Below are 25,739 nucleotides of genomic sequence, written 5' to 3'. Positions count from 1 at the left end.
CTAGAACTAGATAAAATTAAGATGTGTAACCTCTTTCATGATGTGCAGGAGCTGAAACTAAGCTCCAGCTCTTTTCCTGGGGCAACACCCACCCCACTAACATTAATTAAACCTTTAATTTTAGCTTCCTGGAAGCTTCCAAGTATAACTAGAAAGCTGCATCACAAAAAGGAGAAAAGAAACATTATAAAGGGTAATTGTCCCTTTCACTTAAAAAAATATAACATTGTTACAACTTTAATTCTCATTATATAATTTACAGGAACCCTTTTAATGGTAGGATGCTACAAAACAACCAAATTTTTAAAATAGAAAAACAAACACCAAACTTCTCCAGTCTTGAAGCTGTAGTATGTTTGTATAACAACACATTTATGCATCACTGACTTAGGATTTTGATGTCATCATCAGTGAGATTTTATAATGCACATGTGTGTTCTTCCCTGATAGCTCAGTTGGTAAAGAATCCGCTTGCAATGCAGGAGACCCCAGTTCAAATTCTGGGTCAGGAAGATCTGAGAAGAAGGGATAGGTTACCCACTTCAGTATTCTTGGGCTTCCCTTGTGGCTCAGCTGGTAAAGAATTCGCCCACAAATACAAGAGACCTGGGTTCGATCCCTGGGTTGGGAAGATCCCCTGGAGAAGGGAAAGGCTACCCATTCCAGTATTCTGGCCTGGAGAATTCCAAAGGGGTTACAAAGAGTCGGACACAACTGAGCAACTTTCACTTTCACCAGTGACAGATTTTCTTTTGGGGGGCTCTAAAATCACTGCAGATAGTGACTGCAGCCATGAAATTAAAAGACGCTAGCTCCTTGGAAGAAAAGTCATGACCAACCTAGACAGCATATTAAAAAGCAGAGACACTACTTTGCCAACAAAGGTCCATCTAGTCAGAGCTATGGTTTTCCAATAGGCACGTATGGATGTGAGAGTTGGACTATAAAGAAATCTGAGCACCCAAGAATTGATGCTTTTGAACTGTGGTGTTGGAGAAGACTCTTGAGAGTCCTTTGGACAGCAAGGAGATCCAACCAGTCCAACCTAAAATAAATCAGTCCTGAATATTCATTGGAAGAACTGATGCTGAAGCTAAAACTCTAATTCTTTTACCACCTGATGTGAAGAACTGACTCACTGGAAAAGACCCTGATGCTGGGAAAGATTAAAGGCAGGAGGAGAAGGGGACAACAGAGGATGAGATGTCTGGATGGCATCACCGACTCAATGGACATGAGTTTGAGTAAACTCCAGGAGTTGGTGATGGACAGGGAGGCCTGGCGTGCTGCAGTCGATGGGGTCGAAAAGAGTCAGACATGACTGAGCAACTGAACTGAACTGACTGAAGTAGTTAACTGATAATTTTCAGAGCTAACTTCTGCAGTTGCGATCTCTTTCCTTTACCAGAACACGGGACAGGGGGCAGTGATGAGCAGTGAGCTGGCCCCTTCAGAGCAGAGAATGCTGCTCAAGCATTTCATCTAGAACTACCACCTGCAGTGGCAGGCACTCTACTCAGGCTGAACCAAAGAAAATGGGGTTCAAAACATCCTCATGTCTGACATGCTTTTTTTTTTTCCCATTAGATATTATTTGTGCCAACTTTGACCCAACCTTGGAAACATACCTAAGGCATAAGCCCAAGAAGCCCCAGTTCAGAATATTGGCCATTTCTCCCACAGAAGTCTCTCCCTACATGAGAGGCAATCAGGGATTCAGGGCTTGGAGTCACCTTGAAGATAACCTCTGTATCTTGATGCTTGCAAGGATCACTGAACTTCTAGTGGAAGACTCAGCCCTCAGTTCATCCACAGGTAAAAATGAGCATTACTTCATGCCAACCTGACTAGCTTTCTAATAAGAATTCATAAGCACTAATTAGGGCTTCTCTGGTGGCTCAGAGGTTAAAGCATCTGCCTCCAATGCGGGAGACCTGGGTTCGATCCCTGGGTCAGGAAGATCCCCTAGAGAAGGAAATGGTAACCCACTCCAGTATTCTTTCCTGGAGAATCCCATGGACGGAAAAGCCTGGTAGGCTACAGTCCACGGGGTCGCAAAGAATCGGACACGACTGAGCGACTGAACGGAACGAACGAACGGAAGCACTAATTAAAACCATTCAGATCTAATGGAAGAAGGAGCTTCAGTTCAGTTCAGTTGCTCAGTCATGTCTGACTCTTTTCGACCCCATGGACTGAAGCATGCCAGGCCTGCCTGTCCATTTCCAACTCCTGGAGTTTACTCAAACTCATGTCCATTGCGTCGGTGATGCCATCCAACAACCTCATCCTCTGTCATCCCCTTCTCCTCCTGCCTTCAATCTTTCCCAGCATTAGGGTCTTCTCAAATGAGTCAGCTCTTCACATCAGGTGGCCAAAGGAGTGAAGCTTCAGCTTCAGCATCAGTCCTTCCAATGAATATTCAGGACTGATTTCCTTTAGGATGGACTGGCTGGGGATCTCCTTGCAGTCCAAGGGACTCTCAAGAGACTTCTGCAACACCACAGTTCAAAAGCATCAATTCTTTGGCACTCAGCTTTCTTTATAGTCCAACTCTCACATCCATACATGACTACTGGAAAAACCATAGCTTTGATTAGATGGACCTTGTTGGTAAAGTAATATCTCTGCCTTTTACTATGTTGTCTAGGTTGGTCATAACTTATCTTCCAAGGAGCAAGCGTCTTTCAATTTCATGGCTTCAGTCAATTAAATGCGCTTGCTCCTTGGAAGAAAAGAAGGGGCTTACAGGAACAGATGAAACTGGGTTTTCCTTTCATTCTATTCAGTTACTAAATGAATTTCTTGAAACAATACATGCTGATTCTTACGCAAAATATTGAGAAAAATCCTGAGATCAAGAAAATGATAGAGAACATCTCAAATCAGTTACAGGTACCAGCAAGTAATGGCAGCCCACTCCAGCGTTCTTGCCTGGAGAATCCCATGGAAAAAGGAGCCTGGTGGGCTATAGTCCATAGGGTCCCAAAAAAGCTGGACACAACTAAGCAACTAACACTTCCACTTTTCACCAGCAAGTAAGATGCTGCCTGGTACCCTGGGGTGTGAAATGAGAAGGTAGTTCAAATCTGGAGGAATATTTTGCATTTGTTCTAAAAATTATAAAACTCTTGAGAGAATCTGTCCTATTTGCAGCTGGTTTTGCACATTTCAGAGGAGCCAATTTCTCCAACAAACCTAACAGTTTCTACGACAAATCTATTATTTGAACACTGGAAGGGAAACTTCTATTAAATTTGGCTACAAAGTTAATATTCATTTTAATTGAACAAAAGAGAAGCTCCCACAAACTTTTTTTTTTTTTAAACTACGGCAGCTGCCAAGAAATTCAAGATGCTACCTTCTCTCATCCTTTTCTGGCTTACATTCTATTTTGTTGGTATTTTGACTTTTTTTGTCCCAACATATCCCAGCTCTGCAGGGGCTTCCCAGGTGGCACAGTGGTAAAGAACCCGCCTGCCAATGCAGGAGACATGGGTTCAATCCCTGTGTTGGCAAGATCCCTTGGAATAGGAAATGGCAACTCACTCCAGTAATCTTGCCTGGAAAAGCCCACAGACAGAGGAACTTGGCGGGCTATAGTCCATGGGGTCACAAAGAGTTGGACATGACTGAGTGCACACACACACATCCCAACTGTGCACGCCACGTCCACTGAGTGGACATTTACACGTGGACGCATCTTTCCCTGCCTCCTCCGGGACCTCGCACCATTAGCCAGCTCCTCACTCCCCAAAGGTCAGTCTCCCTTGCCCTGCTCTCCTGGCTCCTGTGCTCACTTAGAACTTTTCATCTTAGTGTCAGTCTTCACTACACCTCCACCTCTGGCTACTGCTTTCTTTCTACTCTCTTCTCATCCTTAGTTCTCCAATGAATGATCTACACTTTCAATCTTCCCTTCCTCTCCAACTCTTTATTCAACCACCTGCAATCTGACCTTGTGTCACCACTAAAAAACTGGGCCCCTAGAAGCCCAATGACTTCCCAAACAACAAATCTGGTGGCCATCTCTCAGCACTTTTGTTTTTGGAATTCTTAGCTGCAGTGAAACACTATTGATGATTCCCTTTTCTACCCAAATCATTCCATCCCCCACTTTTTCTCCTCCGAATTCTTTAGAGAGCCTTTCTCTGTGTCCCTCACAGGCTGGTCTTTCTCCTCAAATGTTTACATTAATCAGGGATGATGCCGGGGATGTGAAATCAATCATGATCTGATTTATCTTCTGATACGACTATGGTTTTTCCAGTAGTCACACATGGATATGAGAGTTGGATCATAAAGAAAGCTGAGCACCAAAGAATTGATGCTTTCAAATTGTAGTGCTGGAGAAGACTCTGCAAGGAGATCAAACCGGTCAATCCTAAAGGAAATAACCCCTGAATATTGACTGGAAGGACTGATGCTGAAGTTCCAATACTTTGGCCACCTGATGCGAAGAGCTGATTCACTGGGAAAGACCCTGATGCCAGAAAAGACTGAAAGCAAAAAGAGAAGAGGGCAGCGGAGGGTAAGATGGTTAGACAGTATCACTGACTCAATGGATGTGAATTTGAGTTAACTCTGGGAGATAGTAGAAGACAGAGGAGTCTGGCATGCTGCAGTCCATGGTGTCAAAAAGACCCGGACATGACTTAGCGTCTGAACACTACCACCACCACTACATCACAAACACACGCACACATACCCTCCTCAGACTAACCAAACCACCTCTTGTCAGAAAAATTGTACCTTGTAGTACAAGGTTCATTTACTCCACCACACTTTCCCTGATCACTCCTATAAGAAGTGACAGAAGCTTCACTCTTACATAGCTCTTCTGCTATTCTTTAGTTCGCAGGTACCTAACAAAAGCCATCCTGGTTATTCTCATGCATTTCCCTTCTCAAGTTGACTTGAGCTTGAACTTTGAAGTCAATCAAACCAGGATTTGAATCAGGACATTAAGCCCAACTACACCACCTTTGGTACATCTTACTAAATGTACCAAGTTCGGCTTCTCTGACCAAAAAACTACAGAGGCCATGAGTATAGTGGTTAACAGCAAGACTCCAGGAGATGGATGGTCTGTGCTGAGTCCCAGCCCCATCACGTACTATGTGACTTTTGACAAGTTGCTTCCTTGTATGTGAAGTAGGGCATGAGAGTACCTACCAATCCCATGATGCTGATGTGAAAATTAGGTGAGTTGATGTGATTCAAATATTAAGAACAGTGCCTGCACTCAAGAGGTACTGTACAGAAGGATGAACTATTATTATTATTGCCTATGTGCTAGGGTTAAGGTTAAAACTAACTAATGCACCTGAAACATGACAGGAAAGCCCCAAAATGGTCGTTATTCTTATAAAAATCTTATTCTTCTTTGTATAATGCATAGGCTCAAGTATAATCACTTGCACTTGGAAGTTAAAAAGCATTGTGTCTATCTGTAAGCTACTATCACAGCACCTTATATAATATACATTAGTATAATTGTTAGCATGACCTGTGAAAATCAAGACTTGGGCTGGTTACTCAAAAACACAGAAAACAAACTTATGGTTACCAAAACGAGAAGGGAGGAGGGGATAATAAAAACTTGGGATTGGCAGATATAATTACTATATGCATTAAATATATGTATATAATACTATATGTATTAAATAATACAGATAAAAACACAAGGATCTACTGTATAGCACACAGAACTATATTCAATTCTTATAATAAGCTATAATGGGAAAGAATCTTAAAAAGAATAAGGAAAATAAAAAGACTTGCGCTGGTCAAAATTGTACTCAAACACTCTTGTTTTGACCCAAAGACTACAAAGGTCCGTCTAGTCAAGGCTATGGTTTTTCCAGTGGTCATGTATGGATGTGAGAGTTGGACTGTGAAGAAAGCTGATCACCAAAGAATTGATGCTTTTGAACTGTGGTGCTGGAGAAGACTCTTGAGAGTCCCTTTGACTCCAAGGAGATCCAACCAGTCCATTCTAAAGGAGATCAATCCAGGGTGTTCATTGGAAGGACTGATGCTAAAGCTGAAACTCCAATACTTTGCCCACCTCATGCGATGAGTTGACTCACTGGAAAAGAGTCTGATGCTTGGAAGGATTGGGGGCGGGAGGAGACAGGGACGACAGAGAATGAGATGGCTGGATGGCATCACAGACTCGATGGACATGAGTTTGAGTGAACTCCAGGGGTTGGTGACGGACAGGGAGGCCTGGCGTGCTGTGATTCATGGGGTCGCGGAGAGTCGGACATGACTGAGTGACTGAACTGAAGTATTAGTAAGACTTCCCTGGTGGCTCAGACGGTAAAGCATCTGCCTGAAATGCTGGTGACCCGGGTACAACCCCTGGGTTGGGAAGATCTCCTGGAGAAGGCAATGGCAAACTACTCCAGTCCTCTTGCCTGGAAAATCCCATGGACGGGGGAGCGTGGTGGGCTCCTGTCCATGGGGTCGTGGAGAGTCGGACACGACTGAGCGAGCACACTGTGGTGGCTGTTGTGGCTCATTCGCTCAACTGTGTCCGACTCTTTACAGTATATACATTCAATGGAATTCCACTCAACAATAAAGATGAATAAGTTACTGATAAACAATAAATGCATACTTCCTCAAATGTACTATGCTCAATGAAAAACAGACAAAAAAGAGTACACCCCATGTGGCTTCCATTTATATAAAAGTCTGCTGCTGCTAAGTCACTTCAGTAGTGTCTGACTCTGTGCAATTCCATAGACGGCAGCCCACCAGGCTCCCCTGTCCCTGGGATTCTCCAGGCAAGAACACTGGAGTGGGTTGTCATTTCCTTCTCCAATGCATGGAAGTGAAAAGTGAAAGTGAAGTCGCTCAGTCATGTCCGACTCTTAGCAACCCCATGGACTGCAGCCTACCAGGCTCCTCCATCCATGAAATTTTCCAGGCAAGAATACTGGAGTGGGCTGCCATTGCCTTCTCCGATATAAAAGTCTAGAAACTGGGAATTAACCTCCACATAGATCAACAGTTGCTCGAGGCCCCACGTGGTGGTATGGGCCTACACAGGGCCTCAGCGAACTCCTAAGGATTATGGAAACATTCTGTATGTGGATGGTGGCGATGCTGACATGGGTGTGCACATTTGTCAAAATTCATCAAATCATAGATTTTAATCCCCTATAGCTTATTGTATATAAATCGTACTTTAATGATACCAATTTAAAATAAACCTCTTCACTGAGTGAATGAGAAGAATCCCTCATCTATCTGAAAGGCATTTTATTTTCTTGGAGACCAAAGGGAGGAGGGGAGGCAATTCTGTTAAAAGCCACCTGATAAAAAACAATTCTGATAAAAAAAAAATAGCACAAAAAGTGCAGGGAATGCTGCCACTCAGCCATTTGTGAATCAGAATTTGGCTTGACTCATGGGTAAGCATTTTCCTTCCTCTGAAGGTTCCACAGTCCATTAAGAATCTTGAATTTTGGTTTTACTCATGAGACCAAACAGGCAATTTCATATGCAGTATTCTCATGATGATCATTATATATGTTCATTATATACCCAGATTTGTGCAGCCAATCAAAACTTCCCAGCTAAAATGGAAATGACCCAGTTACCTTAACCAACAACAAAAAAAAGACATGGTTTTCTGGTAAAATAAAAACTCCAGAAGGTAAAGATTTGAAAAAAAAAAAGTAGATCAAAATCTACTTACTCTTTTAAAGTGCTATTAACCGGCAGTGTTTTGGAATTAGTAGTGGGCATTGTACAGTTTTGCGAATACTCACTGAATTGCACAAAATGATGAACTTCATGGTATGTGAAAGTGAACAGGAAAGTCGCTCAGTCGTGTCCGACTCTTTGTGACTCCATGGACTGTAGCCTGCCAGGCTCCTCTATACATGGAATTCTCCAGGCAAGAATACTGGAGTGGGTAGCTGTTCCCTTCTCCAAGGGATCTTCCCAACCCAGGGATTGAACCCAGGTCTCCCACATTGCAGGTGGATTCTTTACCTTCTGAGCCACCAGGGAAGCCCTCATGGTATGTGAAGTAAAAGTCACTCAGTCATGTCCGACTATTTGTCACCTCATGACCTCATGGACTATAGAGTCCATGGAATTCTCCAGGCCAGAATATTGAAGTGAGTGGCCATTCTTTTCTCCAGGAGATCTTCCCAACCCAGGGATGGAACCCAAGTCACCCACATTGCAGGTGGATACTTTACCACCTGAGCCACCAGAGAAGCCCAAGAATCCTCGAGTGGATAGCCTATCCCTTCTCCAGTGGATCTTCCTGACCCATGAATCGAACCAGGGTCTCCTGCATTGCAGGTGAATTCTTTATCAACTGAGCTACTAGGGAAGCCCTCATGGTATGTGAACATACCTCAGTTTTAAAAAAAAGCAATACGTGCATGTTAGGTCAAACAAAAAACTATTTAAAGATTATATTACCTAATCTTTCACAAACTTCTATAACTACAATCAATGAATTGAGTAGAAATTCCTAAAATTTGAAAATACCATCAAACAGAATGCTCACTTTTAAGAATCACTGAAGTTAGAAATATTAGATATACATGTAAATGACAATCAAAAATACCTAATAAAATATGTCTTCTTGTTAATGCATGACTTTTAGAATTTTAGCCAGTTAAAATTACTATGGTGCTGAAGACTGCTGCTGCCTAAAACTGTATCACTGACTTTCAGGAATGTCAAAATGCAAAATGCCGTGTGGAAACATAGCAGTATTAGATCATAGTGATTTTAAGATTGGGCCTTCAGTGTTTAATTATTATGTCACATTAATGAACTTACTTTTATTGATATTTTCTGTCATTTTAAAAATTATGTATTTTCAAATGATCTTTTGTGTTAAAAACAATATCTCTATAAGTAGTAAAACTAAGCATATAATCAAAAAGGCTAGACTGGAGATAACTTGAGTAACAACATTCCCCTGGTTTTGTATTCTCAAAAAGAAGAAACTTTGATCATCTTCTCATAGTCACTGGCCATAAAAATTATAGCCTTACTCATGAATGAATTGAACTGGATACTGTTAGGTTGAAATAAAAAGCCCTATGGTGCTTTTTTTTTTTTTAAATGACTTCATGATACTCTCCATATGGTTTACTGGCTGTAAAGTTCAGTCGAACTTTTACTCTCATGGCATATTAAATTTCATTTCATGGCCGAAAAAGCCCATTTAACAGTCACAAAAGAACAACTTTTCATCTGTATGAATCCAAGACTACTCCTAACAAGGCAAACAAACTTCAAGTTGAACAGTACACAGAAAAAAAGTGAGTTTGTGAGCTCATTGGAAAGATCACGTCATTTAGCAGCCCAGTGCAACCTTTCAACAATTATGTCTGGTTTCAGCTACTAATAGTATTTTGTTTCTGGCTTAGGGTGAGTTTTCAGATTCCTGGTGAAAGTCTTGCTAGATTAAGTAAGGGGTGCCAGGTTGAGCTGCTTTGCTAAGAAAAAGCTATTTTAAAAGTTATATATTTATTTATAACTTGGAAAATAATCCAGTACTTTGTCAAGTGTAATATAAATATTTCTTATCTGACCTGAATTGTTTCTCAGCCTCCTTTAAGGACAGCATTACTTTAATTATATCTCTATACTCAGTACGGAAGTAAATCTAAAAATTATTTTTATTCTTTTCACATTTCCCTTATTAGGTTTGTTGAAGCAAGAGAGTCTCTACTAAGAGAAGTTTGGCTAAAAACACTAGCTGTTGTCCTTCTGGAAAGCTAACTTGAATCCACAGTGCAGAGAGATACTAAAGGTGCTCTTTCTGCTATTTGCACATCCTTAGATGACATATGTGTAACAGCTGGTTGTCAAACTGGCATATACAACAGTAAAAAAAAAACAAAACACCCCACCAATTTGCAAATTCTGATCATGATGAAGTATTATCTTGAAATGTTAACACTGAGGTTAGTGACTGGCTATCAGTCTTCCTTAGTGGCTCAGTTGGTAAAGAATCTGCCTGCAATGCAAGAGACCCGGGTTCGATATCTGGGTTGGGAAGATCCCCTGGAGAAGGGCATGGCAACAGACTCCAGTATTCTTGCCTGGAGAATTCCATGGGCGGAGGAGTCTGGTGGGTTACTGTCCAAGGGTTGAAAGAGTTGGACACGACTGAGCAACTAACACTTCACTTCATCAGGCTATAAGCATGACTAATTATAATAGTTTTCATGAAAATCCACCATATAAAGATCCTAATTTGAGACAGTAATTCTATCCTTCAATTAGTACAACAGAATTTCCTAATTCACAAATTCCTTAAATATTAAAAATAAAAGTTCCTGATGAAAGGATCTGATATCTAGACATCAGCAGACAACTGAGGTATCTGAAGGAGTGAAACACAGGACTACAGCAGAATGTTCAATCCACACACAGGCCAGAGGCACCAAAACAAACAAACAAAAAGCTCTTTTATAACTACAAATAGACTATAGAACAACCTGAGTCTCTTGGCTCTGGACAGATCCGGTCTGAAATCCTAAGAGGAGGTTGGGTGAGTGTGCACTTCACTTACAAAAGGCTATGCTTCCTTACAGCCACAATCAGACTCATTAAAACTATTAGAACCCCTCTCTGTATTTGGTTTGTTGGAGGTCGGTCACCTGTGTCAATGTTACAGCACAGCATCCGGCTCAGTCTGGGGTTGAGTGGGGGGCTGTGCTGTTGCCAGTCTGTGACATCAGGTAGAGGAGGAGCTGAAAGCCTGAGATGCGGGGCCAAGAATCAAAGGTGTGTCAGCAGGCAGGGCTGCCTGAGTCTAGAACCACATTCACATGTGGTAATGCAGTCGACAGCTAATTGCTCAGCCTTTCCACATCTGTGCCAGCTCACCGTGACTGCTGTCCCTATAGGCATGATCTCGAGGCATGACACTAGAGGCTGGTGGTGCGGCTGCAACCAAGAGTGGCATCCTGGATTCTTTAACACTTGCACACCAAAACCTCTTCTGTGTTACTTCTAGTTTATTTTTTGTTGTTCAGTTGCTAAGTTGTGTCCAACTCTTTGTGACCCTATGGACTGTAGCCCACCAGGCTCCTCTGTCCATGGGATTTCCCAGCCAAGAATACTGGAGTGGGTTGCCACTTCCTTCTCCAGGTGAATCTTCCCCAACCAAGGATCAAACCCATGTCTCCAGCATTGGCAGGTGGGCTTTTTACCACTGAGCCACCAGGGAAGCCCCATAGTTTATTTTTAGTCTTATATTAAAATAGAAATCATGTACGGTAGTCTGTATGGATGTGAGAGTTGGACCATAAAGAAGGCTCAGCGCCAGAGAATTGATGCTTTTGAACTGTGGTGCTGCAGAAGACTCTTGAGAGTCCCTTGGACAGTAAGGAGATCAAACCAGTTAATCCTAAAGAAAATCAACTCTGGATATTCACTGGAAGGAGTGATGCTGAAGCTCCAAAACTTTGGCCACCTGATGCAAAGAGCCAATTCATTGGAAAAGAGTGATGCTGGGAAACACCGAGGGCAGAAGAAGGCGGCAACAGAGGATGAGATGGTTGGATGGCATCACCGACTCAATGGACATGAGTTTGAACACTCTGGGAGATAGTGAGGGACAGGGAAGCCTGGCGTGCTGCAGTCCATGGGGTCGCAAAGAGTTGGACACAACTGAGCGACTTCACTTTCACTTTTTACTTTCATGCATTGGAGAAGGAAATGGCAACCCACTCCAGTGTTCTTGCCTGGAGAATCCCAGGGACGGGGGAGCCTGGTGGGCTGCCGTCTATGGAGTCACACAGAGCTGGACACGACTGAAGCGACTTTGCAGCAGCAGTAGCTGCAAGCAACTGAACAACAGAAATTCCCTGACTTGTGTCTCTTATGTTAGTAAACCAGCTGTGCTTAGTTGCTCAGTCATGTCCGATTCTTTGGAACCCCATGGACTACAGCCCGCCAGGCTCCCCTGTCCATAGGGATTGCCTAGGCAAGGACACTGGAGTGGGTTGTCATGCCCTCCTCCAACTGATCCTCTTGACCCAGGGATCAAATCCAGGTCTCCCGCATTGCAGGCAGATTCTTTACCATCTGAGCCACCAGTGAAACTAACAAGTTAGACCCTGTCATGTGATATTTAAGACTCCCTCCCTGCATCCCTCAGTTAGCATCTCTATGAGTGTTTGTTACCCCTCACCTGTGCTCCAAGCTCAATACAGGGATACTGTTTCCTCCATTAACTGTTTTGTGAGCAGAGGCTATCGAGACTTGAGCAATTCCAAAAATAAAACCTTCCCAGTGTCACATGTGCTTTCATCCTAAGTGTTTTTAAATATCAGACTGTTAAAGGAAGGCGAGCTCCGCTCAGTTCTAGGCTCTAATGAAGGACAAGATGAAAGGGGTGTGTTCTCTGAGGTGATGCAGATCTTTTCCTCTTTCCAGGTTTCAATTAGAGAATAAATCACTTGCTTTCTAAGTCTTAGGTGAGTCAGAATTTCTTCTTCCTATTGGCATTTTATGCTGATAGACTGTAGATCCGGATGAAAACTCTGCTCAGTACCTGGTTTAGCTTCACTGCAGCTCCTGGCTAAGACAATGGTGGTTTTAACCTGAGTGAATGCACTGGGATGTGACTTATTCACTCAGAGACGTGGAGAGTTAATGCTTATATTTGTTAAGTACACTAGAGGTAAAACTGGGCTTGACTGTGAACATTTCATAAAAGAAAAAACCATGATGAATCACGTTAAGTGATTTTGTTGGAAGCACAGGCTGGTAGCAGAGCTCTCATGAAAAACCAAGTTTCCTGTGTATTGGCCAAATTATAGGAAGGAGCGGGGACAGAACAGGCAGTCTGAGAAGTGTGGTTGAAGATTCTCGAAGGCTCACACTTCTGGTTATTACATACGTAAGTTCTGAGGACGGAACGTACAGCAGCGTGACTAAAGCTGAGAATACCGAGTTGCATGTTTGAAAGCTGCAAAGAGAGTAAATCTCAAGGATTCTCAGGCTTCCCTGGTGACTCAGGAGTAAAGAATCTGACTGGCAATGCAGGAGACCTGGGTTCTATCTCTGGTCCATGAAGATCACACATGCCCTGGGGCAACTAAGCCTATGCACAACTACTGAGCCTGTGCTCTCGAGCCCGGGAACCACGACCACTGAAGCCCAGGGCCTGTGCTCTGCAGCAAGAGAAGCCACCCCAATGAGAAGCCCGAGCACGGCGACTAGAGAGTAGTCCCTGCTCTTTCCAACTAAAGAAAAGCCCATGCAGCAACAAAGACCCACCACAGCCAAAAATAAATAAAATAATTTCAAAAATTTCCTTTAAAATAGGATTATATTAAAAACTTCTCATCACACACACACACAAATTGTAACCATGTAAGGTGATGGATGTTGACTAAACTTATTGTGGTGATCATTTTATAAGATATATATGACCTTGGGATGCTGTACACCTAAAACCAACACAATATCACATATCAATTTTATCTCAATAAAACAGGAAAAATCAGTTTAATTAGACGACTAATAAAATTAGATTATTTTTCCTTCTGAGGTTTTCAACAAATTTAAATATGTGAATGAGAGAAGGGAAAGTTCTTGAAATTTTCTGAACGTGTTTTACTTAGTTGAGTGATCCAGCCTTTCAGTTTTTGGGCCATTGGCTTCCCAACACTACAGCGTTCCTAACTTGTCTCCCAGATCCCTACCCTCAAGACGCTGTGAAATTTCCTCTTGGAAAGCCTTGGAAAACCATTCTACGTAGACCCACTTCAAATCCCTGGTTTCATTTCCTAAGTCCTCACAAGTTATGCCCGCATAAACCTCAAGTATTGATATTTTGCTGGCTCTAAGGTGAGAGGGCAGGGGTGTTGCCTTGTCACATAAACTTTGGTTTGTTTGCCTCTGTCACCTCTCAGAGCTTAAGTCCCTAAAGAATCCACAGCAGTTCTGCCCAGACCAGCTTTGGCTATGCCTCTCTCATTGCCAAGGTGGATTTCAGAACCACCACCTGACAATAACAGGGCATGGCAACAGCAGGCAGCCAACCACTCTGCTCAAGCCTCCACTCCTTCTGAACAGCACAGAGAGGAAGCACCAGGATGACTGCCAGCGAAACACATGAGGGGATTTACTTAGCTGATAGTGGTTTCGAGGCGACCACGAGAATCATGGTGATGATGCTGAGAATTATGTCAGAGCACCACCTATTACCCTGACTTCTCTCCTCCACCCACGAGCTAGGCTCTTGCCAATGAGGAAAAAAATGAGAGGGCCTGACTGACCTTCCAACACTAAAGAGGTGGAATTGGGATTTGAATTCAGATCAGCCTGGATGAAAAGCTGCTTTGTTTTTGGCTTTCTCTCTTCTCACCCATTAAATCTCCAAAGTTGAGATTATGGGAGCTAATGAATTTTGAAAGGCTGGAGAGTCTTGATTTTTTGGAAAAGGGTTTATTGAGAAGGTAATTGCCTGTGACTCCTAGTGACAGATGCTATATAAATGGAGAGATGCTGAGATAATGAGAGCATATATCTGAGGCTTAGTCTGACCGCTAAGAGTCAACCTGACTCTCCTTTCCACGCACTGCTGGGGTGAAGTGGGAGCAGGTGACCGTATAAGTGAATAATGAGGTGTCCTTAGATGGCCCAAGGCAGAAGGCTAAGAATTAATGTCTACTCAGCAGACTGTAGGGCTTTCATCTGCTGAGGGGTACAAAGGACAAAACAAAATCCATTATTATCAGTTCAGAGGTTGGCAAGATGACCCTGAGAAACATACAGGATCCTACATTCTTTTTGAGCTACCATATTAATATTTTTCCACCCATTCATCTATCCATTCCTTTTAGTCATATTCTTACTCATTTAAAAAAAACACTGTCTACTGTGTATAAAGGAGACTTTCTAGACATGGGGATATACGTGTATTTGTGTGTCTGTGTGTGTGCAGATAAGACACAGTAATGCCTGTAAGGAACTTAAGTGCATCTTTTTTCTTTTCTTTTTTTTGGCCACTCCCTATGGCTTGTGAGATCTTAGTTCCCCGACCAGGGATTGAACCTGGACCCTCAGCAGTGAAAGCAGTCCTAACTGTTGGTCCTCCAGTGAATTCCTGAATTCTTCAACTTAAAGAATTTCTGTATCCTTCACCCCTACTCATCAAAAAAATATACATTTTATACCAAGGTCTGGTAGATACACACACCAGTGAAAGTTTCATAAAACAACATGTACCCTTAAAACCTATAATGTTCTGACATTTTCTATTCTAGTCTATTCTAATACTCTTATTTAATGAAGCCAGTTTGCTTGAGATAATGATACGGTGATGCAGATAGAGATTTACAGGTACGTATATCCACATCTGTATAACTGTGTGGAGTCAGGGAAGAAATCAAATAACCTTTCCAGAAGATGAGGTATTTGAGATGGGCCTTGAAAGATGAAGGCAGGATGAAGAGCTGAAGGTATTCTAGGAAGAGGGGCTGGTGGGCTACACACATGGTGACAGGCAAGCACAGAACTGAAACACAGGGGATAAAGACGGACATAAAGGACATAACACAGGACATAAAGATGCACAGGTGAAGAAAGACAGGCTGGAGTCAAGTCAAGGAGCAAAAGGGTATGAAACAAAGGTTTTAAGTAAGAGAATGAAAGGGACAGGGTTGTATTTAGGGAAAACTCATCAGGAAGGACCAGAAGAGGAAGACTTGGGGACAGTCCCCTCAGTTCAGTTCAGTCGCTCTGCTGCTGCTAAGTCACTTCAGTTGTGTCCGACTCTGTGTGACCCCATAGACGGCAGCCCACCAGGCTTCTCCGTCCCTGGGATTCTCCAGGCAAGAATACTGGAGTGGGTTGCCATTTCCTTCTCCAATGCATGACAGTGAAAAGTGAAAGTGAAGTCGCTCAGTTGTGTCCAACTCTTTGCGACGCCAAGCTTCCCTGTCCATCACCAACTCCCAGAGCTTGCTCAAACTCATGTCCATTGAGTTGGTAATGCCATCCAACCATCTCATCTTCTGTCATCCCCTTCTCCTCCTGCCTTCCATCTTTCCCAGCATCAGGGTCTTTTCCAATGAGTCAGTTCTTCGCATCAGGTGGCCAAAGAATTGGAGTTTCAGCTTCAGCATCAGTCCTTCTAATGAATATTCAGGACTGATTTCCTTTAGGATTGACTGTCCAAGGGACTCTCAAGAGTTCTCCAACACCACAGTTCAAAAGCATCAGTTTTTTGGCGCTCAGCTTTCTTTATAGTCCAACTCTCACATCCATACACGACTACCAGAAAAACCATAGTTTTGACTAGACAATCCCCTCATTCTTCCTTTTATTCATCTTGGGGTCACCCCATCTTGCCATGGGAATGTTTGCTTGCACAGGACCCTCACAATGCAAAGACCCACCTGCCCTTATCTGCATGAAAGGCAAACCAAGAATTCTGTAGAGGGCTCTGGCAGGATAATAGACTAAGATAATGCAAAAGTTCACAGGCTATAAACACTTGAAAATGGTGAGTGGAATATAGGACTTTTTTAAGTGAAGAAATGAGTTCACAAGAAAGGAAAAGGGAAGTGAAAAGCAGAAAGATAGGAGGTGATGCAGTGGATGCACCGGGGAAGGGCTACTGGTCTCATTATGCTGGAGGCTTTTTGTTGTTGTCCACTTGGGGACAGGAAACAAAGCTGTGAACCTTGAGAGGTGGGACACTGGAGATAAGATGCCCACGTAAAGTGTGGTCCTAAACACTGAAACAGTGGGCTAGGGACAAATCTATGTACTGGCACAAGAAGATGTAAAGATATTCCAATGGCCCCTGCCTCAGTTCTAGGTAAAAACAACAAAATCCTCCCCAAGAATTTTAAACCACAGTCTTAAGTCTTGTAAGAGTTTGGAGCTTATATTTGTATCACCTTCCAGGTGCAGAAGTTCCCAAACCAAGAAATTAATATAATGTTTGGCCCAAGACAGTGAAGATTCTGGGGCTACCCTAAGAGAGGACACAAACAAAAATGTATGTTTAAGGTGATCAAAGACACACAATAAAAGTTCTAAACATAAGAAACCCCTCAAATTAAAAAAATCCTCATCTAAATAGATTTTAAAACATACTTCTAGAAATAAAACATTGTATCACCAAAATTATAACTCTCACTGGACACATTATACAACAGATTAGACACTGTCCAAGAGTTGTCATGGTTTAGCTGCTAAGTCATGTCTGACTGTTTGGTGACCCTATGGACTATAGCCCATCAGGCTCCTCAGTCCGTGAGATTTCTCAAGCAAGAATATTGGAGTGGATTGCCATTTCCTTTTCCAGAGTATCTTCTCGACCCAGTGATTGAACCTGTGTCTCCTGCATTGAAAGGTGGATTCTTTACCACTGAGTCACCAGGGAAGCCCTATAGCCCAAGAGAGGAATAATAAACTGAAGATTAGACCTGAGGAACTGACTCAGAATACAGCAGCAAGATAGAGGGGTAGAAATAATTAAAGACGAGTAAAAAGATAGGTAATAGAGCAATGTGTATCTAATATAAATGCCAGAAAAAAAGAGGAAAAGTGTAGAAGTGGTAGTCTTCAAATAATTAATGGCTAAGAATTTTCCAAACTGATGAAAATCATGAACCTTCAATTTAAGAAGCATAAGAGTCTCAAACAGGAAAACAGAAATAAATCTACATCTCAAGACAGAGTGTGGTGAAACTGCAGAAAGCTATGGACAAAGCAAAAAAAACATAAAAGCAGACAGAAAAAAAGTAAATAATCCACAAACAAACAGCAAATCAACCACAGACTGTTCAACAGCAGTGCTAGAGGCAACGTGGTGAAAATTAAATGGCAAAAGTCTGGAAGGAGAATAAATGTGAAACTAGAATTCTATTCTCAACTGAAATATCACCGATAATTCAGGGGAAAATCCGAACATCTGAGATAAACTAAACCAAGTGATTTACCCCCCAGTGATTATAACTTCAGTTCAGTCGCTCAGTCGTGTCCGACTCTCCGTGACCCCATGAATCACAGCATGCCAGGCCTCCCTGTCCATCTCCAACTCCCGGAGTTCACTCAAACTCATGTCCACAGAGTCAGTGATGCCATCCAGCCATCTCATTCTCTGTTGTCCCCCTCTCCTCCCGCCTTTATAACTTAAATAACTATAAAAAGATACACTTTGGGAAAAATAAATTTTAAACCAGAGGAAAGGAGCAGGAGGCAAGAGGAACAGCATCTGTTACACTGTTTTCTGTACTTTCTCTGTTTTGAGATAAAAATATAAAAAAGTTACAGATGACCCAATTGACCTTGGGGAAAAGTGAAATAACAATAAGACCAGCCAGGAGCAAATGCTATCAAATGACCTCATAAAGCAACAAAAATTGAGTAAAATTATTGACTTACCCATAAATATTAATGAATATGACCTGAGCATCTTTTAGGTATGAAGAACAATATTGCTAAACTGGTGAAACATCTTTAATAAGAAAAAAATCTAATATTTTATCTTGGTGGAACATCTTTGTTTCCAGTCCTTTTCCCCCCATTTAAGTTAGCTATCTGGACATCAGTAATTCATAAGTACAACTTTAATTTAAAATTGTATATAACTGATCTCATGCAGTTTAACTGATGTGGAATTCTGAAGGTTTCAGTCTTTTAAAAAGAAAACTGAGAAATACAGATTCCTGAGTAGCCCCATAAACAATAAATCAATACTTCCAAATTTTTAAAAATTACCTTTGCTACTCCCATACAAGTTTTAATTATATTAGAGATAAGACACTACAACTTTGTGATATGATACAAGTCCACATGAATCCAGGCTTTTAAAGGATTCAATATCTTTCTAAACAAAGCCAACTTCTGTAAGAGAAATACTAGGGGACATTTATTCAGAATTGACTTTAAACATATTACACATATATCAAAAATAACACCTCTTCTTGCTAGGGCTCTAGAACAAAATGCCAAACACACATTTACATTAGACTCAGGTAACAAGCCACAGCATCTACTCACATTTATTGTCCAATAAGTAAACAAATTCAAGGGCAAAAATTACTAAGCACTTTTCAACAGACAAGAGAAGGAAATGGCACAGAAGCTTACACCTCTGCCAAAAAATACAAGAGGAATAGTCTCTTTTTATAAAAAGCAACAATACTGAAAATTGATAGAATGCATTTCTTTGGCTAAAAACACAATGTCCATTTACTTGACCATCAGTATCTAGGAGACTCTTTCATCCTGGGCATACAATGAAGATTTGCTGATGAAGACAGCTTACACTGTTTTTCATTTTTATTGTTTGGGGACCTTTAAATTGTCTCAGAGAAAGGAACAGAAATATCTACCTCTAATTAAAAGAACGCTGTGGAACACGTTAGTTTCTCAGACATAATGTTTACTCTAAGAAGAAAAATGTTATGCAAACACATTCCAAACAAAGTAAACTAAAGATGAAAAAGTTAAACCCAATCTAATTTACTTACTGAATCCTTAAACAACAGTACCTAAACTATTATTTTAGAATCAGAGATGTTCACAATCCAGCCTTCTAAGTACCTCTATTCAACTACAGTATAACTTCCCTGTGCTCACGCTAAGTCGTTTCAGTCGTGTCTGGCTCTTTGCGACCCCACGGACTGTATCCGCCAGCCTCCTCTGTCCATGGGATTCTCCAAGCAAGAATACTGGAGTGGGTTGTCATTTCCTACTCCATAGGATCTTTCCAAACCAGGGATCGAACCCAGGTCTCTTATGTCTCCTGCATTGGCAGGCAGGTTCTTTACCACTAGCGCCACTTGGGAAGGCATAACTTAACAGTTTCTTGGAAAAAATCTACCATGATACACAATTTCAGAGAGCCCTGATGTGTTTTGGCATGTTTCCGCTGTCAATGAGTAAAAGGATTCTTCCTTGTGCCTTTCCACTCTCTCCCTCTTAAACTCTCCCGGGATCTTTGGAGCCCAGGTAGCTCCCCACCCTCCATCTTGGGGTGGTGGCCTGGCTTCCCCCACACCTCCCAAGAAGCTCAGAGGCTTCCAGGGATCAGCAGTGGGAATGAAGGTACATGATTCTTCGGACCCCATTTATAGGAAAGCCCTCTGTTGCTTTAAGTAATACTTAAGTCTCTTAAGTAAAGATACCATAGAAGGTATCTTCCTATGAAGATGCCCATGCAAAGACTGGCAGAGTGTAGAATGGTTCTGAGGTGGGCTCTGAAAAGACCCGGCTTAAATTCAAATAAAAACTGTGTGACCTTGGATGATCACTTTTGCCTATCTGTGCCAGCTTTCCCCATCTATAAACAGGTATATAAATACTCTCTACCTAAGATCATTGTGAAGATTAAAGGATATATAATACGTTAAGCACAGTGCTTGGCACCTAGTCAAGTGCTCCAGAAATATTAGCTATTATTAGTAGTAAAATCACTAGAAACACAAACACATGGGTGAATGGGAGAAACCTAGAGTACTAAGGTTTATTATAAATGATTAAAACTGTAAAACAAAACATTTTCCTTAATAGGAAGTTGGAACTCATTGATCTAATAAAAATGTTTAAAGGCAAAGTTTGTAACTTTTGGGTTACAAATATTCAAAGCATTTAAATATCCTTGAATTTTTATTTCCAAATGTTAAATTGTGATTCTTAAAAAGGTTACTATTATTATTATTTTTGGTAAGAGTTTTTGTTTTTATTTTTTGGCTGCCTCACATGGCATGTATGATCTAAGTTTCCTGACCAGGGATTGAACTCACACCTGCTGCACTGGAAGCTCAGAGTCTTCACCACTGGACTGCCAGGGAAGTCCCTTATAAAGATCATCTTGAAAAGATGATGCTGAGTATCATAAGTTACATATTTTTCAAGAGACTTAGGCTATGGGCTCCTACAGTCCATAGGGTTGCAAAAAGTCAGACATAACGGAAGTGACTGAGCACGCACAGGCTATGGGCTCAATATTTAATTATTTTAAGCTATGATGCCTTCAACACAGCCCCAGACCTCTTCTCCTGTCCCAATCTCTTCACAGGAGGTACAAAGCCAAGCTTCACAGAAAGAACTCCGTCACTCTGAATTCCTTTCCTTTCTCTTATTGTGAGTGGCCCGCCAAGGTCAGGAGACAAGTAATCTGAATCTTCCAATTGGACTTTTTTCCTTTCCACTATCCTTTTGAGATTTAGCACTTTGTCTTTAGAGCTCTTGTTAAAGTAATTAACATAAGCCTGAAGCAGAAGCCTTATTTTGCCGCAGAATCATTTGCAAAGAAGATACTGAATACCTACTTGAAGGGCATTAATCAACTTAATCAACAATTCCCTGACTTCCAATTTTCAGGTAACAGAACTCAAAAAACTTCCTTGGATAATATGTCATGGAGACCATCTGTCTATTTGTTCTCAGACTAGGAGTTCTGGCAACCCCTTAAAGAATGATGATTTTATTTTTTTTGTCTTTTACTTTAAAGATAGGAAAAAAAGATTTTGACTAAAGTACACAGACACAGCAGAGACTATGAACACAATTTTTCTACAATTTTAATACTTCTTAATGTTAAATTAAGCTTATCTGTCCTAAAACCAGTGGTGAAGTGTGCTGCTGAATTCTATCTGCTAATTATTTAAAGGTCCTTGAGGCTCAATTATCTTAAATCAAGAAACGTAAATATTATCTTTTAAAACTATGGATGGAGGTTCATGACATTGTATAGCAGGCAGGGATCAAGACCATACCCAAGGAAAAGAAATGCAAAAAGGCAAAATGGTTGTCTGATGAGGCTTTACAAATAGCTGTGAATAGAAGAGAAGCAGAAGGCAAAGGAGAAAAGGAAAGATATACCCATCTGAATGCAGAGTTCCAAAGAATAGCAAGGAGAGATAAGAAAGCCTTTTTCAGTGATCAATGCAAAGAAATAGAGGAAAACAATAGAATGGGAAAGTCTAGAGATCTCTTCAAGAAAATTAGAGATATCAAGGGAACATTTTATGCAAAGATGGGCACGATAAAGGGCAGAAATGGTATGGACCTAACAGAAGCAGAAGATACTAAGAAAAGGTGGTAAGAATACACAGAAGAACTATAAAAAAAAGATCTTCACAACCAAGATAATCACGATGGTGTGATCATTCACCTAGAGTCAGACATCCTGGAATGTGAAGTCAAGTGGGCCTTAGAAAGCATCACCATGAACAAAGCTAGTGGAGGTGATGGAACTCCAGCTGAGCTATTTCAAATCCTAAAAGATGATGCTGTGCAAGTGCTGCAAATTTGTCAGCAAATTTGGAAAACTCAGCAGTAGCCACTGGACTGGAAAAGGTCAGTTTTCATTCCAATCCCAAAGAAAGGCAATGCCAAAGAATGCTCAAACTAACGCACAATCGCACTGATCTCACAAGCTAGCAAAGTAATGCTCAAAATTCTCCAAGCCAGGCTTCAACAGTATATGAACCCTGAACTTCCAGATGTTCAAGTTGGATTTAGAAAAGGCAGAGGAACCAGAGATCAAATTGCCAGCATCCATTGGATCATCAAAAAAGCAAGAGAGTTCCAGAAGAACATCTACTTCTGTTTTATTGACTATGCCAAAGCCTTTGACTGTGTGGACCACAACAAACTCTGGAAAATTCTTAAAGAAATGGGGATACCAGACCACCTGGCCTGCCTCTTGAGAAGTCTGTATGCAGGTCAGGAAGCAACAGTTAAAACTGGACATGGAACAACAGACTGGTTCCAAATTGGGAAAGGAGTACATCAGGGCTGTGTATTGTCACCCTGCTTATTTAACTTATATGCAGAGTACATCACGAGAAATGCTAAGCTGGATGAAGCACAAGGTGGAATCAGGATTGCCAGGAGAGATATCAATAACCTCAGATATGCAGATGACACCACCCTTATGGAAGAAAGCAAACAGAAATTATAGAGCCTCTTGATGAAAGTGAAAGAGGAGAGTGAAAAAGTTGGCTTAAATCTTAACATTCAAAAAACTAAGATCATGGCATCTGGTCCCATCTATCCGGCAAACAGATGGGGAAACAGTGACAGACTTTATTTTGGGGGGGGCTCCAAAGTCACTGCAGATAGTGACTGCAGCCATGAAATTAAAAGACACTTGCTCCTTGGAAGAAAAGTTATGGCCAACCTAGACAGCATATTAAAAAGCAGAGACATTACTTTGCCAACAAAGGTCCGTCTAGCCAAGGCTATGGTTTTTCCAATAGTTGTGTATGGATGTGAGAGTTGGACCATAAAGAAAGCTGAGTGCTGAAGAGTTGATGCTTTTGAACTGTGGTGTTGGAGAAGACTCTTGAGAGCCCCTTGGACTGCAAGGAGATCCAACCAGTCCATCCTAAAGGAAATAAATCCTGAATATTCACTGGAAGAACTGATGCTGAAGCTGAAACTCCAATACTTTGGCCACCTGATGGGAAGAACTGACTCACTGGAAAAGACCCTGATGCTGGGAAAGATTGAAGGCGAGAGGAGAAGGGGATGACAGAGGATGAGATGGTTGGATGGCATCACCTACACAATGGACATGAGTTTGAGTGAACTCTGGGAGCTGGCGATGGACAGAGAGGCCTGGTGTGCTGCAGTCCATGGGGCTGCCAAGAGTCGGATACGACTGACCAACTGAACTGAACTGACTGAAAAATTACCTATGGTATCAAAAAGGGCTTCCCAAGTGGCACAGTGGTTAAAGAATCCGCCTACTGATACAGGAGACACAGGTTTGATCCCTGGGTCAGGAAGAACCCCTGGCAGAGGAAATGGTAACTTGCTCCAACATTCTTGCCTGAAAAAATCCCACGGACAGAGGAACCTGGCAGGTTACAGTCCATGGGGTTGCAAAGAGTCAAATATCATTGAGTACACACACGATGTCAAAAAAACAAACTAGGGGAAAAGCCATCCATCCTTCATCCCTTCTGAGAGCTGTAAAATCTATATTCGACATCAAGGACTGAGAAAGACACAAGCCTTCTGTATGTACTCACCAGGGGTTCTGCCATAATGATGCGAATCTTGCGCTCAGCCTGAGTGGTGAAGTTGACAAATAAACTCTTGAGGACGTATTCCCCGGGTTTGCTGTCTGGGTCCACGTTGATGGGTAACATGGTTGGGGGCCCTTTCTCCTTTTGTGTGCCAGAAACAGGTGGAACTGGAGGCTTGATATAACCGTTGCCAACTGGAGAAGCTGTAAAATAGAATGGATATTCTGACGGGCTGAAAATAAATCGTCAATATTCAGATTGGCAGTGTTAAGTCATATATGTAGAGAGATGAATCACATGAAGAACGCTGTATGCAATATTATAACCTGGCCTTACAGTGTCACGATTTAATTATTTTGATTACATGAGTGTGCATTATGTCATATTTGAATACATCAAAATACTATGGTTACTAAGGTAAATCGTGTTGCAAGGACATAATACAGCTGATAAATCCTAAAACATTTAGGATGTTTTTAGCTTCTTTTTTATGTTCCAGGAAAATGGTCTAAGAAAACACACAGTGGAAAACAAGTGATTTTCTTAACCTGGTTTTCCTAATGACCAGGAGCTGTCTTCTGTGCTTCATGCTAATAACAGAAAAGACGCTGAGGTCATCCCTTCTGGAAGTTTCCAAGAGTCAATTTTCAGAAGCCCAGCTAGCTCTTGCTCCCAAAGGGGTTGTCCCTCTTGAAAGATAAAAGGCTCAGGAGTGCCTCCTCTATGCCATCCAAGGTGAGGCTTCTCCCTCTCACCATCCTTTGGTTCAAGTTGGGATGTCCCTCCTCATCCCTTCTAAAATCCACAGATTACCTGCTTGGCTGAGACTCTGAACAGAGGCCCATTATCAGAGTCGCCAGTGAGTGGCCTCCTTCAGGATGCAACAGCTGGACCACTGTTTTAATTAGTGTAAGAAAAAAAATCTATTCACAAATGAAAATTTTATGCCTCTCCACTTTTGAGTGGGGCTTCCCAGGTGGCACTAATGGTAAAGAATCCTCCTGCCAATGCGGGGCACAAGAGACACAGGTTCGATCCCTGGGTTGGGAGGATATCCCTGGCGGAGGAAATGGCAACGCACTCCAGTATTCTTGCCTGGAAAATCCCATGGAAAGAGGGGCCCAGTGGGCTTTGGTTCATAGGGTCACAAAGAGTCAGACATTACTAAAGCGACTTTAGCACGCTACTTCGGACTATCCTTTGTTCAATTCTAACACACACTAATAGCCCCTTCCACCTAAGTACCTATAAAATGGTCAGTTATCAATATTCAAGGAAAGAAATATGAGAGTAGGTGGACTTAGGAGAAAGGCATTAGGAATGCTGAGGACGGGACGATGATAAAGTGAACATTTAAAAGGGAAGACTTCATAGTTTGGGGTGACTGGATACAGAGATTAAGGAAGGGAGTAAAGAAAGAAAACCTGATTCCAGTTTGGACACTGGTTTGGCTCTTAAGAGAATGGTGGGATGTCATTCCCCATGAAACCTGAAACATGCTTCTCAACACTACAAATAAATTCAAGGCCTCTCTTATCTTCTTTTTGCGAAAGTCACTCAGTTGTGTCCGACTCTTTACGACCCCATGGACTATGAAGTCCATGCAATTCTCCGGGCTAGAATACTGGAAGCCTTTCCCTTCTCCAGGGGATGTTCCCAACCCAGGGATCAAACCCAGGTCTCCCACATTGCAGGTGGATTCTTTACCAGCTGAGCCACAAGGAAAGC

At 41.9% G+C, this 25,739-nt stretch overlaps 1 protein-coding gene across 7 annotated transcripts in view; it reads right to left on the bottom strand.

The window, feature by feature from the left end:
- Positions 1-25,739, bottom strand: part of FRY (FRY microtubule binding protein) — a 438,131-nt gene that overhangs the window by 181,620 nt on the left and 230,772 nt on the right. For all 7 annotated transcript variants that reach the window (XM_055426288.2, XM_055426285.2, XM_055426286.2 and 4 more), the window contains one exon: positions 24,015-24,214. In XM_055426288.2, coding sequence (XP_055282263.2) covers positions 24,015-24,134 — 120 coding nt within the window. In that variant the 5' untranslated portion in view covers positions 24,135-24,214. The remainder of the gene's footprint in view (positions 1-24,014; positions 24,215-25,739) is intronic.

This window comes from Moschus berezovskii, chromosome 13 (genome assembly GCF_049115385.1).
Source record: "Moschus berezovskii isolate FMDL1 chromosome 13, NW_MosBer_1.0, whole genome shotgun sequence".
Taxonomy (NCBI): Eukaryota; Metazoa; Chordata; class Mammalia; order Artiodactyla; family Moschidae; genus Moschus; species Moschus berezovskii.
Note: the sequence above shows the minus strand (reverse complement) of the source record. Positions and strands in the feature narration are given on the sequence as shown.